Raw genomic sequence first — 12,113 nt, 5'->3', positions numbered from 1 at the left:
CTACCATTAGGCCCTCTGTTTTGTGCGTTTACGTCTTGAGGTAGGGTGGAGGGGGGTAGGTTAGAGGAAGTTTTGGGGCTACATGACCCTTCAAACTGGGATTTTTCAGATAAACACTCCAAACAGAGGTCATTAAAAATGACCAAAAAAACACTACATTACATTAGTTTTGAGAGCTCAGCTGGTGGGCTGGTGACGCCATGGGCCCTGCATTGTTTAATATTGTGATATATATTGCAAAAAGAAGAGCATTTGCAATGTTCCAACAATTTTCTAACAAGAATCGGGACCCCTTCCCTAAGATGTGAACACTCAAAACATGGGGGGAGGGCTAAGGGGGGGAATAGGATTGGCCTTAATTGTTGATGAAGGATAAAAATATAAAAATTCATCAATTTATACCGAATTAAATCAAAACTGTAAATAACTGATATTCTCTTTTCTCCCTGTAAGACTGCTCGGCGGCGGCGAGTACGGCAGCGCAGTCATCCGCACAGCAGCGTCGTGACCGAGACCATCTCAGAGACAACGGAGGTTCTGGACGAGCCCTTTGTGGACTCGGACGCGGAGAGACCCATGCCCCGACTGGAGGAGGAGACTCCGTTTGGAAACGCCCTCCGGTGTTACCCACCTGCCCGCAAACACCTAGACCCGGCACCAAAACGGGTCCGTCCTGCCAACCTCTCAGAGTCTGATGAAGACGGTTAGTAACACTTTTCATTGTTTTTTCCTTTCATTTTTACGTACGGTAATTCTGTCTAACTGTCAGTCACAGACCTGTCAATATTTATGCATTTTGACGACTTAGTGCGCTTGCAAGATTCTGTGTTTTTGCAAATATACATGCATATGTATTTTAGTTACGATTAATCACAGACAATTTGGTGACTAATACAGTTTAAAATTTGAATTTTAAGTGCTTAAAAGCACTAATATAATTGTAACTTAATTTTGCCTGTGTAAATGTACATATAAATACACGTTATTAAAAGCTTAAGAAAATCTATTAGATCACACAGTTTACACATACCTGAACTGTTTGATATTGTAATGTTTTTGTACGTTTCAAGTATGCTCTAATTTTTCCAATAATATATTTAGTTAGCAATTATTTTCCTTTTAAAAGCGCAGACTAGGACAGTATTACCGTTAGTGTCAAATTTATAGAAATTGTCTATTTTCATGTATAGTTCTCTCTGCTCCAAGAAGTAGGTTTACACTCAAACAAGAGGTAGGGGTGCAAAATAGAGATGCGATGGGGTCTGTGTTTTATACATCTCTCTCTATTTGATTTATGAAGGTTAGTGCTAATTTTTGTATCCCTATTTCTGATATGGATAATTTATTTCTCCCAGATCCCACTCCTGTGCTGAAGCCAGTCACCGATTTGAGAAGGCCGGAGCAGAGAGAGGAGCCAGAAGAGACAGCAGAAGCTCCTGTCGTCACACCAGAGGTGCCAGTTAAGAAGAAGAAAGGTTGGCCTAAGGGCAAAAGCCGCAAGCCGCCACACTGGACAAAGCACCCTGGGAAAAAGCCAGGTAGTGAGACGGACCAGCTTGCTGACACTAGCCTGACTGCCCAGTCCTCGGAGGACCCGCCACCTCCAAAGATCAAGCAGAAACCTGGCAGGAAACCTCGGAGCTTTTACCTGCAGCGTGCCCAGGAGGAAGCTGCCCGGCAAGAGCTGGAGAGAAGCCGATCGACTCCGCTACAGACTGAAAAGACGCCGTCAGAGGACAGGCCCTGTAAGAGGAGAACCTTGCCCTCAGACCTGGACTCGGAAAAGCGTAAAGACTCAGACGAGGAAGATGATGACTTCCTTCAAAAGTCATCAGAACCTCCTAAACCCAGAAGGAGAGGAAGACCACCAAAAAATTTTCCAAATCTCCAGACTCCTGTTCCCAAACCTCCCCCAACATCCGAGCCAGATGACGAAGAGGAGGCGGAAGATCCAGATCAAACGTGGACCGAAGAGAAGCCCAGCCGTCCTCCCTCTCGCGCTCTCTCCCAGTCGTCCAGTTCAAGAGTCCCTCCGAGCAGAGATGAGGACATGGCAGACCCAGAAGATGATGAGGAAAGGGAGGATGAGGATCAGGATCATCACAGCGACCAAGGAAACGGGAGAACGTCAGCTGCGCCCGGCAGCCGGAGGAGCGATGATCATGATGCAGATGATGAAGGTGACGGACGTCTTGAGGAGAAAAGCGACAGCAGTAAACGAAGAAAGAGCCAGGAGTCTGATGATGACGACGATGATGAAGAGCTTGAAGATGAGGAAGAGGAAGAACAAATGTCTCCTGTTCGGTCGCCACCAGTAAAAGAGGAACCCCAGACAACCGGGGAAGGTTTTTTAGACATGCAGGCGAGCACAGCGCAGGAGTATGTCAGTAAGCAAGAAGAAGAGGAAGAGGATGAGGAAGAACCAGAAGCCGAAGCGGAAACAGAGGAGGTGCAAGAAGTCAAACCCCCGTCAGTCGACTCCCAGGACGAACGGCGGCGGCGGGAACAGGAAGAATCTGCTGCTGCCGCTGCTGCTGTTGAAACAGTGACCTCTATTGCGGTCCCTTCTGAGCCGCAAGACCTTCAGCCACTGGAAGACAAGTCCGTCCTGATGATGGAGACAGAACATTCGCACACCAGTCCAGCAGAGTTCAAAGACGAGCTCAGTAGCCACCATCAGCATGATCACCACCACAGCAGTGAGCTTGATTTGGAGACCGTCCAGGCCGTCCAGTCACTCACACAAGGAGAAGCCCAAGACGAAGAAGCTGAGCAGCAGCATGGTGCCTACCAGGATTGCGAGGAGACTCTGGCAGCCTGTCGAACCTTGCAGAACTACAGCCACGGTGAAGCAGAAGAAGAAACTCTTGCGATTGTGGAAGACTGCAGTGCCTCCCAGCACAACAGCCCCATGCCCAATCCACCCATGCCTCCTTTAGCCAGTCAGTCTGTACGGTCAGTCAACAGCCCAGGGATGACCCCCGGCCCTATGGAGACTGGGGGGACAGGGGTGCCTGGACCTGCTGGAACTGGAGGTGGAACTGGGGGAGGAGGATATACCCAGATAACCCCTGAACACCCTAGCTCGCTTTCGGCACCATCCTTGCAGAACATGGAGACCTCGCCTATGATGGATGTCCCTTCTGTATCAGACCACTCACAGCAGGTAGTAGACAGTGGTTTCAGCGACCTGGGCAGCATCGAGAGTACCACAGAGAACTACGACAACCCCAGCAGCTATGACTCCACCATGGGCAGCGGAGGTAGTGGAGGCAGTGGCGGTGCCATGTCCGTATCTGTGGCGGCGGCTGCCTCCTCGTCTGCTTCCTCTTCATCCTCCACTCCGTCGTCTTCGTCCTCGCAAGGTGGCAACAGCTGCTCCTTTGTCTCCACGCCGGGACTGTCGTCTTCCAGTGCTGCCGTAAGCTCCCAGATGGCCATGGGTAGTTGCAGTTTGATTCAGCAGGGAGCTCCCGGCCCAAATAGTGGCAGTTCAGGGTCCAATTCTGGTGCAGCCGTCCCGCAGCCTCCACCCCCACCACCTCCACCTACGTCAAACACCCCCAGCTGTGGCATTAAGTCTCCGCAGAGCTGTGTAATTGAAAGGCCGCCGAGCGCAAGCCAACAGCAGCAGCAGCAGCAACAACAACAGCAACAACAACAGCAGAAGAAAGTTTCCCAGCAGCAGCAACAACAGCAGCAGCAACAAGCGTCAAACCCACAGTCCCAGCCTCCACCTTCAGCGCCACCACCCCCTCCACCCCAGCAACAGCCCCTCTCTCAGTGCAGCATGGGAAACGGTTTTGCCTCCACGCCAATGATCATGGAAATCCCTGAAAGTGCAGGGAGTGGCGGAAGTGGACGTAGCCTCTACCAGGACTTTGGCGCTGGAGGCTACCCTCAGCCATCGGCCACCTTCAGCCTGGCAAAGCTCCAGCAGCTCACCAACACAATCATGGACCCCCACGCCATGCCTTACTCTCATTCGGCCGCAGTCACGTCCTATGCCACTAGCGTCTCTCTTTCCAGTCCCGGTTTAGCGCAGCTCGGCTCTTCGCCTCACCCACCACTCCCACAGGCCCAGGCCACGATGACCCCTCCGCCTAACCTCAGCTCAGGCTCCATGAACCTCGGATCTCCTCTAATCCAGTGCAACATGCCCGGCGCCAATATAGGCCTTCCTCCGCCACCCCACACCCAGCGACTCCAGGGTCAAATGGCCACCGTCAAAGGCCACATCTCCATTCGCTCCAAAGCCTCGCAAATCCCCGCCGGCTCCCCGCACCAGCAGCAGCTTTACGGACGCAGTTCAGGGCCGGTGGCGATGCAGGGCTCGCCCAGGACTCTCGCTGTCCAGCGCGGCATGATGACCAACCTCATGCCCACACCGGCCGCCTACAACTCAATGAACATGAATCCCCTGAACGCGGCCATGTCAGCCGGTTACCGCATGCCCCAGACCATGATGAACAGTGGGTACCACGGCAACCCGCCCTACATGAACCAGACAGCCCAGTACCCCATGCAGATGCAAATGGGCATGATGGGGGGCCAGGCGTACCCCCAGCAGCCTATGCAGCCCAATCATCACGGCAACATGATGTACGCGAGCCCCTCACACCATAGCTATGCCGGCGTCCCCAAACAGTCGCCTTACATGAGCAGATGAGCGATAAACACGCAGCGTGCAGAGAGACTTAAGTGAGGATAACGTTAAACAAAAAAAAAGATAAGACAATAAACCCCCCCTTTCAGAATTGGACTCGCGTACTCTGTTGTTTTTCGGGACGTGCCCACTTTCCTGAGACGACCACGGCAGCAGCGGTGGCGAAGACGACGGGAGGCGGGAGCTGGCAGAGAGAGGCTTAAGTGCGAGGGGGCACGGCGTGACACTGAAGGTTTTACTTTTGTACGTTTGTACAACTTCTTGTACGTTGTGGTTATTAAATTCAGATCAGAGGATTCGGCACCTCCCAGAGCCTGGCCGGAAGGCGTTACCCCATTATGCTGCTACGCAGTTCTGTGCCGGGGAGGTACCAGTTGCCAGTTGTCAAGCCAGCTGCCCATGCCAGCCGAGCCGAGGAAGAAAAACGCAAAAGAAAAACATAAACAGACACATGTACCGCGACGTACCAATAGGGGGGGTTGCACTCTCCCCTTACGCGACGACTTACATCCACTTCTTCGCCTTGTTTGATAAGAGGAGGAGTAAACCAAGCAGCTGCAAAGGAGGAGAAGGAGGAGCTTACGGAACTTTTTCTGAACTTTACGAAATTTCCGAACGTTCAAAAACAGAGAACTTTACATTTTGAACATTGATACATACTGAACCATGCACACGTCATGTCTTTGGAATCGACATAGGAAGCCTTACCTGGGGGAAAAAAAGACGACAAAATAGTTGTAGATGGACTGTACTCTTTTATTATTATTATTAATTATTATTATTATTATAATTATTACCACCTTTTGTTTATTTTTTTAAAGTATGTTCTCGTTTTTTCAGACGACAGTTGAGCTGCTTGTGTTTTCAGTCTAGCCTCATGCTTAGTTTAAATATATATAAATATATATAAATGTGTGTGGCGCTATACTTTTTTTTGAGGGGGAGGGCGGGGGGAGTGACGAAAACCACATCTTTTTTTTTTCTCAATATTTCACTTACGAACATTCTCGTAACGCGCACGCACACGTTTCTATAGCCAGGAATTCTTTGAAGTCGTGGTGGAGGCACTTCTTTATCTGTGTGTTTGTGAGCGAATAAGCGAGAGAGCGACGTAGGACTATTACGGAGAGACACCGCGTAACAAACGTATCCAGTAATCCGTGTCTTCCCGGTTTGCAGTATATAGGACCGCATGTATTCGGACCACTGGTTCACGATTCGGTGGAGGCCACCGCAGGAACAGGGAGGAGTAGGTGAGGGAGACTTCTGTACACGTAGTCAGTCGTATAGAAAAGTCATGTAAAGGACGCAAACGTAGCGAGCGAGGAGTACCGATACTGTAGTTACGATACTCTGTCCAACGGTTGGACTGGTCCGATCAAAAGAGGAGGGAGGGCGCCTGTGAGAAATCCTGTAGATGTAAATAATTCTGGTACTTCCCGGTTCACGGCACACGGCAAAGACACCTAAACAAACAAACAGACAGACGGATAAACGGACAGACGAATGAACAAACTGTGTAAACTGTCAGCACCCTTTTAACGCAAACACTCCATGCCACTAGAGGGCGCCAGCGGCAACGAATGTGGTTGACTGGTAGTTGAATCGAGGGAGGAGGTTTTCACTTATGTTGGGGTCTTTTTCTTTTGTTTTGTTTGTTTTGTTTTAGTTAAAAGTTGATTGAAGACAATGGAAGGGTTTTTCTTTTTGTTCGTTTTTTCTTTTTTACGTCCCCTCAAAAAATCACAGGCAGCCATTCATCCCTATACATATATATATATATATAAAATGTATCTAAAACCAGCCGCAGTGATGGAGGGAGACTCCAGGGTGATGGGCCCACAGTGCTGTCGCGCCACCTGCCACCCGTCACCCCACCAGTCTGGCGACTTTCCGGCGACTTACTTGCCGTGCCGCCTACCTAGTTCCGGCGGTGCCAGCCTCCCTTTCTTTTTATTCAGCGATGAAGGAGACAACGTTTTTTGGGGTTATTTTTTTTGTTCGTTATGGACGATTTTGTCGCACAAAACACGCAAACGCAGCGCGAACACGCCGTCGTCATCCCGGTTTACAGTGCATGTCGTACAGGGACGGTTACCAGTATAGGACAGGACAGGAAAGTCGGTGGGGCGGACAATTTCCTATGTATTCAGTGTCCAGTATTCAATGTCAATATGAGGATTCTTTCTTAAGACCTGATGATGAAAATGATTGATTATTATTATGATGTTTTTTTTGTTTTTTTCACGATATGTTATTTGTGTGCTTTTCTTTGTCTTTTCGTTTGTTCGTTGTTTTTTTTTTTCTTTTTAATTTTCTGAATTTTATCAGACTGGGCAGCTTTCTTTTATGACACAAGCTGACTCTTTTTGACTTTAGCGAACTTATTGTAGAGAAAATGTTTTTTCTATAATATAAAAACAAAAATTCTGACATGGATATTGGTACTGTCATTTTTTTCACTTCTGTTTCAGGATACAAAAAAAAAACAATACATATTTTTTAGCTCAACTCTTGGGGTAATATTATTATGAAATTCAAAACTAAAAAAATTACAGCTCACTTCTAGTGAATAAGATGCCTTTAACCTTTCCATTCCATCTCATCTCTAGAGTTTTCTATCTTTGTGTAGTATATTAATGCTATTTTAAAAACAAAAAGGAAATGTCAAATATCTAAAAGGTCATTTCGCAGTTATTTTTTGTTTTTTCCCTTTTTTTTTCAGTTTCGTTTTCTCGTGTGTGTATAGGACGACTTCCGTACATTAAGAGGCATGTAAAAATGAGCTCAGTATGTCTGTCTGTTTATATTGCTTCCCTTTTTGTATCCTTTGTAATTGTACATGGTGAGTTGTAAGCTAAAGAGAGAGAGAGAGCGCGGTAGATGGAGAGACGACGGAGCAACGGCGTCTCGCTCGGCGCCTGCCTTCCTCTCTCCGCTCTATTTTGTCCCTGTATGTATTTCCATTTATTTGTTCTTTTTCTTTATTTCTTAGCAAGTACTTTCAAAGAACTCTGTACATTTTAACATGAAACAAAAATAAATTATGTTGAGCCATTTCACTTTCTGTTTCTGTATTCTTGCTGTCGTCCTGAAATGTGTTAAAATTAAATTTCAATTTTAAAAAAATTGTCATTTTAATAGTTGAGTAAAAGCCTAGAAGTAATTTTGGCTTTCCAACTAAAATTTAAACACTAAGTTCGATATGTAAATGACAGACATAATTTGCTCTTTTCATGTATTTAGCCAAAAAATTGCCTTTTTAAACTCCTTTTTAAACTTTAAATAAAAGTTTAGAAGTAATGTCAACTTTGCAAAGAGCTAGAGCTACAATTAAAAATTAAACGTATATAGTATATAATTTACACATAATTTGCTCTTTTCATGTATTTAGACAGTATCCAGGATCATCTTTTACATAGAAATGTGTTAAAATAAAATTTCAACTTTTAATTTTTTTTTCTTTTTTTTGGCTTTAATAGTTAAATAAACGCTTGGAACATATTTTGGCTCTGCAAAGGGCTAGAGCTACAACTAGAGATTAAACACTAAGCATGTTTACACACAGAATTTGCTGCTCTTTTCATATCTTTTGCCAAAAAATTGCCCTTTTTAAAATCCCTTTTAGACTTTAATAGTTGAGTAAAAGACTAGCTCAAATTTTTGGCTTTGCAAAAAGCTACAGCTACAACTACGAACTAAATATTGCAGAGGTAAAATACATAAATACAGAAATAATTTTTCTCTTTTTTAACGTATTTAGCCAAAGGCAGACAGAAGTCGCCTTTTTTTTGTTTTACCTAGAAATGTGTTAAAATAAAATTTCAGTTTTAAACATTTTTCCTACTTTTTTTTCCCTTCAAGCTTTTAATAAGTAAATAGAAGCCTAGAAGTAATATCGGCTTTGCAAAGAGCTGCAGCTACAACTAATTTATTATATTTATTTATATCTAACTAATTTAACTCTAAGCATGTTTTCTATATAAATTATACACATAATTAGCTTTTTTAAAACGTATTTAGCCAAATGCAGAAAAGTGTTTTCAGGCATTTCTGTAACAAAGTTATTTAATTAAGAAATAAAATGTATATAATTTAGTATTAGTAAACAGCAAATTGGCATTTGTGTATTTATTTTTTTATTAATTTGCAATTTCAGCCAAAAAACAAAAAAAGAGGCAATGTTAAATAAAGATTGTTTAAAGCTTGTTCTAACTAATAATAGATGAAGCTAGTGCAAACAAAATATGAACTTTTATTCAATGGTCAATAATGCTATTAGTGCTTTAAGCAATTATATATAATTATGATAAACTTTAGTTACGTAGCACCTTTTATATACTTAAAAAAAACGCTAAAATATTGTACCTTACCTGTAACAGGTGAGCAAAAACAGCAGATGTATACAGGTAAATGTCGTCTCTGTCCAATGAAAAACATGTATCTCCAAAACTATTAATTAATTGTACAGCAAAGATATATGTAGAGAGAGAGCTAGTTGGAGAAATGTTCATAGTTCTAAAGTTAGTAAAAATAAACATTTATAAATATAAATTAACTATCATAAACAGATAAAAGAACCAGAAAAAAGAAGAGATAAACAGTAAAACTGGAATAAATACGTTTGGGAGTGTTGTTTTCTGCTTTTAGTCTTCTCATTTTTACACACAAATATAAGAAAAATACAGCCGCTAACACATGCGCAGAAAATACAGCCGCTAACAAATGCGCAGAAAACTACATTTCCCATGATGCACTAGTGCACAGGATGTTTTGACATTGATTAAAACAGCGGTAAAAATGTAAAAGTATTTTTTTGGTTTAATCCATCTAATCTAAAAGTTTAAACGTTAAAACATTGAAAAAGGTTTAAAAACAAAATTAAATATTATCTGTTAATTTAACTGTTTAAAAAGATGTGTAATATAATTATTTCTTCCTTAGTAAAAAATAAAAGTCCCCCCTGAATCCGTTTTCGTAGGGTCCGCCCACTCCGTATCTCCGCCGTTAACCGCTAGAGGGAGCCCGAGAGTGAGTCCAAAATGAATGGGGGTAAATGGAGCTAAAAACTCAATATAAAAATAAAAATAAACTATTTATCCTGGATATTATTTTAATTTTAGAAAGTAGAATAATATCCAGTTCCAGTCAAAAGTTTAGACACACCTTAAATTCGTTTCTTCTTCTTTTTTCATTATTTTAAAAATGTCTGCATTGTTGATTAATACTAAAACCATCCAAACTATGAAGAAAAACATATAGAATTATTTATTAAATAAAAAGTGTAAAAAAGAAAAAAACAGAATATTATATTTTACATTCTTAGATGATCAGTTTTGAACTTCTCTGCTGGATTTTCTCAGTCTGCTTTATGAGGTAGAGTCTCCTGGAATTCAGGCTAATTTCAGTTAACAGCTGTGCTGAACTCATCAAGAGTTAATTACTTGAATTTCTTGTCTCTTAATGTTAAAGTTTGAGAGCATCAGTTAAAGTAAAGTAGTGAAGAGGTAGCGTTACAGGTATACAGTGAATAGTGAATATTTAAGTAATGTTCGAATCCAGATTATGGCAGGAAAATCAGTAAAATGTGATTGAGAAAAAGTAATTTGGCAGGATTTAAAACAATATTATATCTGTTAGTAAAAACCAGTGTAGTTTTAAAAATATATAATAATTAACGTTCACAAATTTTAACAACTAAAATCGTTATGTTTACTTGGTGAGAAATATTTTAGCATGCATTTTAATAATATTATTAATAACATAAGCATTATGTCAGTGGAATAAAATGGTTTAAAATAATAATAACAATAATAATAACATATATTGCATTTTTTCTCTGCCAATATAGGAATCTAAATAAATAGTTATTAGTTATTTATTTCAAATAATATTAATACTGTAAATAAATCAGTTCGAAAGCTATTTTTACAGCGTATTTATAACATTATTTATGATACAAGTTTTATAGTGGTGTTGTTTCCATATACAGCCACTAGGTGGCGGAAGTGACTCGCTGAAGTGGAGCTGAATACGGAAGTGCGCACTTTTAAGTGCACTTAATTATAAAACAGGTTAAAACAGCCCACTTCAAACAAGTGCACTTAAATACTCATATTACACTAATTTACTGATTACCAGTGAGTAATTTATTATGTAAATGAGTAATTGAGTCCCACGCTCAAATTCAACTAAAGTAGCTTCAGTTTTAAGGAATGCTGGATAAGATAAACATATATACATAATATATAAGATTATAAGCTAAACATATATACATAATTTATACATACACAGTAAATCCCCCTACATTGTAGATTAATACTAATAAAATCATCCAAACTATGAAGAAAAACAAAAAACCTTAAAACAAAACTGTGCTTAACTTGTGGTTTCTGACTCAACAACTCTTACTTTTCCTTTTCTTGTTGCAGTCCTGATGAGTGCCAGTTCCATCATCTATCTATCTATCTATCTATCTATCTATCTATCTATCTATCTATCTATCTATCTATCTATCTATCTATCTATCTTTATTTATTTGAGTATTTCTTTCTTCTCATAATCTGGATTCGAACATTACTCAAATATTCACTATTCACTGTATACCTGTAACTCTACCTCTTCACTACTTTACTTTAACTGATGCTCTCAAACTTTACATTAAGAGACAAGAAATTCAAGTAATTAACTCTTGATGAGTTCAGCACAGCTGTTAACTGAAATCCTGAATTCCAGGTGACTCTACCTCATAAAACTGACTGAGAAAATCCAGCAGAGATGCTAAAAACTGATCATCTAAACAAGAGAATCTAAAATATAAAACGTATTCTGTTTTGTTTAATAAATCCATGTTTTTCTTTATAGTTTGGATCATCACAGCAATAATTCAACATCTAGTGAAATGCTAAAAAGCCCTTTTTTCTAGTAAAGTATTTATAAAATATTGTATTTTAGAAAAAGAATGCCCTGTAAGATAAATAAACTCGTTTAAAAAGAAAAAAGGGTTCATTACTGCACCATGCAGGTCAATTCTAATTCTGAACCGAGCATATATATATATATATCCTCCTAAGACCCAAACTATCGCATGGCATGCATTTTTTTTATTTATCTTTTATTTATTCAGGCTAATTGGCACCTGATTAGTGTTAAAACGATCTAAAAATGATCTTTTTACATGATGTAGTTTTTGAGAAAAATGTCCACATATGAGGACAGCGGGCCCTTATAGAGCAAAATGTGTTGTGGTCAAGACAACCCAAAATGTAATGTGTAATGATATATATATATAAATATACGCTAATTTATATTAGCATAAATTAGATTAGAATAAAATAGAATAGATCATATAATAAAATAGATCATAGAAAAGAATAAAATAGAGTACCATAGAATGAAATAGAATATCATAGAATAAATCATAGAATAAAATAAAATTGAATATCAT

The 12,113-nt window shown here is 40.9% G+C and overlaps 1 protein-coding gene across 3 annotated transcripts in view; it reads left to right on the top strand.

Moving 5' to 3' along the window:
- The window catches only part of kat6a (K(lysine) acetyltransferase 6A), a 53,109-nt gene extending 45,381 nt beyond the window's left edge, over nt 1-7,728 (top strand). For all 3 annotated transcript variants that reach the window (XM_049470684.1, XM_022664725.2, XM_049470683.1), the window contains exons 15-16: nt 454-703; nt 1,356-7,728. In XM_049470684.1, coding sequence (XP_049326641.1) covers nt 454-703; nt 1,356-4,669 — 3,564 coding nt within the window. In that variant the 3' untranslated portion in view covers nt 4,670-7,728. The remainder of the gene's footprint in view (nt 1-453; nt 704-1,355) is intronic.
- Nucleotides 7,729-12,113: the final 4,385 nt, after the last annotated feature.

The sequence above is a fragment of the Astyanax mexicanus genome, chromosome 22, assembly GCF_023375975.1.
Source record: "Astyanax mexicanus isolate ESR-SI-001 chromosome 22, AstMex3_surface, whole genome shotgun sequence".
Taxonomy (NCBI): domain Eukaryota; kingdom Metazoa; phylum Chordata; class Actinopteri; order Characiformes; family Acestrorhamphidae; genus Astyanax; species Astyanax mexicanus.
This window is presented reverse-complemented; position numbering and strand designations above follow the sequence as displayed.